We start from the raw sequence: 7,449 nt of genomic DNA, 5'->3' as shown, positions 1-7,449 counted from the left end.
ATACCTAGAAAACACCCATGACTCAGGAAAAAATATCCGTGCTCATCACACGAATTGGCATTTGTCTTTACCAGGAAATGAACCCGGGACCATCGGCTTCATAGGCAGGGTCACTACCCACTAGGCCAGACCGGTGCTCAAAATATAATATAGGTATTAATTGGTGGATGTACATTTTTCATGTCTTATAAGATACATTATGGAGTAACGGAGGGAGCCATTAGGCGCATGGAACACTGCATCCGATTCGCACGAGCGAGCGGGATGACGCGATAATACGCGCATAGTGTTTTCTAGCTCAAACTTCGGAGCAACATGCAGTGTGCCATGCGCCTTAGAGTCCGTCTAAGGTAATTTTGCACTGACTTGAACAGAACAAAGTGAGGGAGTGTCATTATAAACGTCGTATGTTCATAGAAATTTGACATTAATGATGACATTGCCACACTTTGTTATTGCAAATGCCATAACTCTAGTAAAATTAATAATTTGAGATATGTATAAAAATCAATTTTTATTTAAATTTTACAACTGTTACAATCGTAAAACACTTTGTACAAGGGCGAAGTTAACAATTTGTTCAAAAATCGACGTCAACCAGGTGCACATCACGGTCGACGTGAGTGTTGAGGTCGGCATCCACGAACACCTTGTCGTCGTCGATAGATGTCATATGTACCATATCGTAGTGCTTAAGAACCCATCGGTTCCAACGAGTCTTCATGTCACATTCCAGTTTTTTGTGGAAAATCCTGACATTCACAAACTTCATGTTGGGCGTAAAGAACTTAGTTACATCAATATGACGATCGAAGGGGAAACCAAGCGGCATTTTGTCGAGAAGGACAGTTGATCTAAAGTCCATAACCAGGTCTTTGCGGTTAGTGTCCAAGAGTGTCAGATCCATATTATCAACCAGTCTCAACGGTGTGATAATACAATACAGCACCATCTTCATGCCTCCAACATGACCCTTGGGCAAAAGTAGCCTAGTTGGGAAGCCTGTCATGTAGTTTCTTAGGTCCTTTACCAAGAAATCACGCATGTCAGTCAGGCCATCAATCTTCTTCCACAAGTCACGAGTCATCATACGGTCGCGCACGAGGTTATGCATCTCCCTGGAATCTCTGATAATGGTGTTCTTGCCGTTGTTCAGTTTGTACAAAAAAGAATCAAGCTCAACCATATTAAGACGGTTTCTGTTGATGTCAATCAGTCGGTGTAAGTGGTCTTCCTTGGGTCCCAGGAATATTCTCACAACACAGTCGACTGCTTTGTCAGACAAGACATCGACGGTCACTTTGAAGGGTTGATGGTTCAGGCGGCGTTTGCGAACCATGAAGACCATGTCGGATTTTGTTTTTTTCATTTCTTCGTCAGTTAAAGTAACGGCGTTGGTTATATCCATAAGGTAGTCGTCGAAGTAGGTGACAAGCTTGTCCACTGCAATATTATCGATCTTAACACCGGGGAACAGAAGGTGCTCTTTGGTGTAACAAGGCAGACGATTTTTGAACAAAATCATGATGTTCACTAGGCGTTTTTGGAGCTTGTAGAAGACGGGATCACGCAAAGCCGTCTGGTATTGGTCCAAGATTGAGGGCACGACAAAGTACCTATGGAGAAAACAACAATATAGAACCCAAAAATGTTTTGACAAAACTTAATCGTAAACAATATTATATTATTTATGTTATGTACATAAAATATACTGCTACTTAATTTAGTAGTTTGCAGCTACTCTTTACCAGTTACTTAACTACTGCTAGATAAAACCACAAAGTTACGGACTTCTTAAAAAAACAGGAGTCCCGTGTCCGATCTCCCAGAAAGGCATTCATTTGTAGGTTGCTACTTATATTTGCGTCTGAATTATAGATATTTTCCTTAAATTTAAGATTTTTATCTATTAAATAATTGGGCTTCTTGTCTTTGCATGTCACAACAAATAATTCGTGTCTATACTAACTTGTCTGATGTGAAAACGTTAAGTCCAAGGCAGGCCTTCATGACGATGAGCAGGTAACGGTAGGCTTCAACACGGTCCTTATCAACTACATTAGTGGTTACGTCCTTGTCGATTTTTCCGTAGATAAGTTTTCCCAGAGTTTCAATATCCTCAGTTTTCGTCAGTTCCAACCTCTTGCCGTTGATCTGTTAACAAAATAAAAGTTATTTTGTAATGTATACTGGCAAAAGCAAGGTAACAATAATAATGATTAATTCTGTAATAGTACATTATTGTGAGTATGAGTAAGTATGCTATGTTGGTCATTACACACGAGGCTTTATTGCGCAAATAGAAAGCCGATGTGTGCAATGACCAATGCACACGGGTTTCATACGAAGTTTTCAACACACTTGCTACGAAAAAAACTAAACCTATATATTATTCATGTGATGAGCATGGATATTTGTTCCTGAGTCATGTGTGTTTTCTATGTATTTAAGTATTTATAATTATATATTATATATATTGTTGTCTAAGTACCTACCTACAACACAAGCCTTATTGAACTTACTGTCAATTTGTGTAACAATGTCCTATAATATTTATTTATTTATATTAATCAAAATTTAATTGTCAAAATAGTAAAAGTCTTTTTATCTCGTCATACTGCCTGTCGGCTCCTCGACCCAGCCGCTGGCGGCCCGGCCGGCGCCTCGCCGGCGCCCTCCAATCCTTGTTGTAAGATCTACTCGATCAATTAAAGAAGGCTTCGTCTCCAAAAGCGACTAGTTACAATCCTTATTTGACCGGATTATCATACATTACGGCACGAGTGTGATAATATAATGAAAAAAGCACGCGTATGTAATATCTAGGATGATGAGCCTAAAAGCGGTTCAATAAGTTCCACGTTACGAGCAAGTGTGTTGAAAAAAATATTTTCAAAACTTACTTCGATGTGTCCTTTAACAATAGCCTCTCTGATGATCCTCTCGTAGGTCTGAGCTAGAGTTACAATATCAACGTTATCGTCGCGAACAATAACGTAGTTGTTCATCCTATTAGGAATGAACACACCGTTGTGCAATTTCAGCCAAGGCCAGTATCCCTTTCTGATGGGCTTATGCCACGACAGAGTTTTAATTTCTCCCAATCCATTGGATAATCTCTCAAGATAGTACCTAGCCAAGATTTGCTGGTAAATATATAGAGTCAGTTCGCAACGCCTGGTCTTATATTTGTCAAAAATAGTGTCCTTCATCCAGAATGGATGATCGACGTGGAAGTAGTAGTAGTAGGTATTTAGGTCAATGTCTTCAGTAAAGTATCTCAGCTTGTCATCGTGATTAAGGTACACTCGTTTGTCGTAGACGTTCTCATCGATTATGTAAACGTCTTTGTCAGTCTTTTTGATGCCATAGAAGTCACACAGCTTGTGATCAATAAGTCCTCTCTTCATTTTCAGCATGTACGCCTTCTGGATAACATCTGCGCGCACAAAGTAATAAGGATATATTTCGTAGGGAGGAGGCAGAATGATGCCCCTGCAGTCCTCACGGTGTCTGCAAGCAACAGTAAGAGCGTAGACAAACATGCCCTCGTTCATGTAACAACGCATCCAACAGGCGGTCTTGATGAAGGTCTCAAAGTCTTTGGCGTAGTAGAGCATGTGGAACATGGTTACTACTTCGTCAAGCTGACGGTCGACGTGGAGCGTGAAAACTTCGCCTCGAGGGAGCACGCCATATTTGAGCATTTTTACAAAATGTTTGTGAACATCGGTTTTCTGGAAATAAAAAATACCTATAATATGAAGGATTGTTTATGAAATGAAATGAAAATCTTTATTTCAGGCAACTAGTGACCCATAAATAAATACCTTAAATCTGACATACATATTATAACAATATATCTTAAAAGTAAACGCTACATGAATAATACAAAAACAACGCTGGCTGTTATGAATCAAGCTAAATAGTTTCCCATTGTACCATATATAATTCACTAATAGTTTTCGTATTGATTTCAGAAAAAAATGTAAACAAGTAACATGCGTTTAAATTTTTTCTTCTGCCACCCCGGCGGTGATGGGGGAGGTGTAATATGGCAATTAGCCACTGTCCGTGTTTAGCAGTGACATTATGGTTTACTACGACATAAACACATGTTGCTTGTGTCAGCGCAACCTAACGTGTATATATAGGCAGGTTTTTAGAAAATAATTATACGGGTGTTATGAATGCATGATATCAGTATTTGTGGTGATGTTTTACTTACGGTGTATAAGTCAACGCTTTGCTCAATTTTGAACGTTTTGGCGATATCCACGATTTCCTTGTACATGCAGGGTTCCGTGACATGGTTTAGCAGCTTGAGAATAAATGTCTGTTTCTCTTTAACGTCAGTTTTGACTGTAAGTAAATGTAATCACGTAATAATGTTCAAATGATTTGGGGTAGCATGAGTTATTTGTGTAATAATGTCCTATAATATTTATTTATTTTATTATCATTTACATATAATAATAATAATAATATTTGAGCTAATTAATACGTCCCACTGCTGGGCACAGGCCTCCTCTCATGCGCGAGAGGGCTCGGGCTATTATTTACATATATGAAAAACTATTTACAACTGCGTGGCAACCGAAACTCACTAGTAGATATCAAGTTGACACTGCTTGTGCGAAAATTAGCATATTACGTTACTATGTCGAACATTTAAAGGGCCATATGTAGAATATGTACTGTAAAACGTTGTACGATACATGTGCGAATACTCGTGTCGATTTAAAACACTCCCTTCGGTCGTGTTTTAATTTATCGCCACTCATTTCAAATTTCCTATTTTTCGCACTTGTATCGTACTATTGCAACTTATATATTTTAATAAGTTACAAATTTTTCAGGTGCCGCAAATCGAGAGAGTACCGTAGTTATTAAATCAAATAGTATTATATGAACACTGCCATCTTCTAAAAGTTACATCAATTACAATGAATATCTAAAACTTTCAACAAGATTGAAGCTAAATATTATGATTATGATGAAGTCTAAAATGTATGAGATATTTAGTTTTCTATCAAGGTTACTTAAATAACTATCGCGCCATAATTTTATAAATTTAAGACATTATTTTAAGCCTGGTCATTGTAAAAACTCAAGTCAATATTTTATTTAGATTTTTTTCATAAAATACCTTTGAAAAGGAATGTGTTTAAGTTGTTTTTATGCGATAGTGAGTAGTGAGTTCATAAATTGCTAAAATGTTAATGTTTTTCGTAACAGCGATTGTCACAATGGCGATTAATATTATTGACAAATTTTATGTATTGCAATACATATAGCACAATCGGAATAGGCCAAACCTCGAAATATCTGGAACAGTCCTCAAATTTGGTATGTATGTTAACTGAAGGTATCTTTTTCATGTCCACATCATTTGATATTTGGGGAACCGCCGCTATCTTGCAGAATGTGTACCATCTTAAGTTACCTATGCTGCCGTCTTAGTGTAAAAGCGGCTTTTCGACAAATGCTAGTTTCTAGATAATCGTAAAGAACCTTTTTTATTCATTATACTTTATCCTTCTTTATACTTTTTCCATTATTTATTTTTGTAAGTGGTAGGTATAACTTATAATAGTACTTTTATAAAACATTTTATAATACGATTTAGACTCTTCATAATGTCAATTACCTACTCGTACTTGCCTTATTGGGAATTATTTATTACCCAAGACGATTAGCTCTAATATCGATTTGCTATTATTTAGATACAAACAGTCAAACCGTTAAATATAAAGATAAAACTTAATGTTGTTCCTCGAGGTCTCCAAATCGCAAATAGTGTGGACATGAAAAACATACATTTAATTAACATACATACCGAATTTCAGGACTGTTTTAGAGATTTCGAGGTCTATGTTACACCGATTGTGTGTAGAAAGCAATCGTTTCAAAACGCGTAGTTTCAATTCCGTTTTTCAAATATCCTATAATAATATATATATATTCAGCAAAGCAAACAAGAGCATATCGGGCCATGTTCAGTGTAGGTTTGGGCGGTTGCCCGTTCATTACAATCGTCGGACTTAAAAGGAGATTTTTTTTAGATAATTAACATGCCTACCAAGCAAAAATCAGTATCTTCGCAGCACTTACGTTTTTTTCTAAGAAGGGATGGTTTTTGCCAAATTTCACAAACGGTTCAATCGTGTTCAAAATAGTAATAAGTATTTTTTTTTATTAAATTTTACTTTGATGATGTTTTTGAATTTCCTAATTCCATGATTTTAAAGTAGGGAGAGCCGACATCATTTTTGGACTTAGAGCGATTTATTATTTTCGATATAATTTCGGTACTTATATATTAAACGGTATTATATTAAAAATGGTATACAGGACTCCTTATTTATTTTTAAATAGTGGTGAATGATGTGATCGGCGTCATACGTGTGACAAATTGCAGCTTTCTATTACAAATGATTACTGAGCTCAGGCGTAGACAGGCATACGGCCAGATAATCAGACAGACAAAATTAGCGAAACACTAGTGCTGTGTTCCTGCCGGTGTGTAAGGCTGCCAGAGCTCAACGAGGGCGCGGAGTGTTAGGGTCGACAACGCGCTAGTAACTCCTTTGGAGTTGCAAGCATACATAGGCTACTGAACCTGCATGCATCAGGCGGGCCATACGCTTGTTTGCCACTGACGTAGTATTAAAAAAACAGTAATGGTTCTTGGCTACGGAAGCCTAAACAGCGGACTCCGGCAACATTCCAAAAAGAGGGGGTAGGTTAGGAACTACATATTTTGCATTTTTTATTTATAGTACAGCTACTTTTCTCGGTATATAATATAAGATATGAAGATTATGCAAATTCTATGTCAGTGATGAAAATATTAAATACTAATGTACAGGTTTTTAATATGAAAAACTCAAAGAGATGTCAGAGATCTATTGCGGCCCAGCTAGAAAGATCACGTAGATAAGTAATTATACTAAAAACTTATTTGTTTATCAATAGTTTGGTATATAATCGTAAGTGCGTACCGGCATCGGCAGGGTCTCGGCACCGAGTATAATTTTATTCCATTCGGCGTCGAGACCCTTGGTCCGTGGGACCCGGGCGCTCTGAGTCTCTTCTAAGACGTTAGGAGACCGAAGAGCTGGCAGTTTCCTCGCTCAGCGTGTTAGTTTAACAATCCAGTGAGGAAATGCTGCTAGCGTTTTCGGTACTATGCCACAGGGGCTTTTTTTAGATTTATTATAATTTTAGTTTAGATATATTTAGTGGTTTTTTATTAAAATCTCATATTGCATGTTCATAATAAATATTTACAAATTTAACAAAAATAATATTTTGTTCTTCTTACCAGTCACATTGTCGTCTATCTCTCTAGCCATGGCCATGGCGGCCAGGCCGAGTACCAATAGCACCGTCACCCTCATCGTACAGCCGACAGAGGGAACTCAACTGTGCTTTCTCTCTCTGTTC

The 7,449-nt window shown here is 37.4% G+C and overlaps 1 protein-coding gene across 1 annotated transcript; it reads right to left on the bottom strand.

Moving 5' to 3' along the window:
• Positions 1-495: 495 nt before the first annotated feature.
• On the bottom strand, positions 496-7,449 carry LOC133526670 (basic juvenile hormone-suppressible protein 2-like). The gene is made up of 5 exons (XM_061863375.1): positions 7,328-7,449; positions 4,229-4,362; positions 2,904-3,737; positions 1,970-2,154; positions 496-1,616 (listed from the first exon to the last, which is right to left on the bottom strand). Exons 1-5 carry the CDS (start codon positions 7,401-7,403, stop codon positions 581-583), a joined length of 2,265 nt encoding a protein of 754 aa, XP_061719359.1. The 5' UTR covers positions 7,404-7,449; the 3' UTR covers positions 496-580.

This window comes from Cydia pomonella, chromosome 16 (genome assembly GCF_033807575.1).
Source record: "Cydia pomonella isolate Wapato2018A chromosome 16, ilCydPomo1, whole genome shotgun sequence".
In the NCBI taxonomy this organism is placed as follows: Eukaryota; Metazoa; Arthropoda; class Insecta; order Lepidoptera; family Tortricidae; genus Cydia; species Cydia pomonella.
The sequence above is the reverse complement of the archived record's forward strand: the minus strand, read 5'-3'. Positions and strand labels throughout refer to the sequence as shown.

Excerpts from the sequence above, each read along its gene's own strand:
- LOC133526670 (XM_061863375.1), bottom strand. The coding sequence starts at position 7,403 with ATGAGGGTGACGGTGCTATTGGTACTCGGCCTGGCCGCCATGGCCATG. Across the intron at positions 2,155-2,903 it reads TTGTTAAAGGACACATCGAA|ATCAACGGCAAGAGGTTGGA; the intron begins GTAAGTTTTGAA and ends TTTTGTTAACAG. Across the intron at positions 1,617-1,969 it reads AACGTTTTCACATCAGACAA|GTACTTTGTCGTGCCCTCAA; the intron begins GTTAGTATAGAC and ends TTTTCTCCATAG.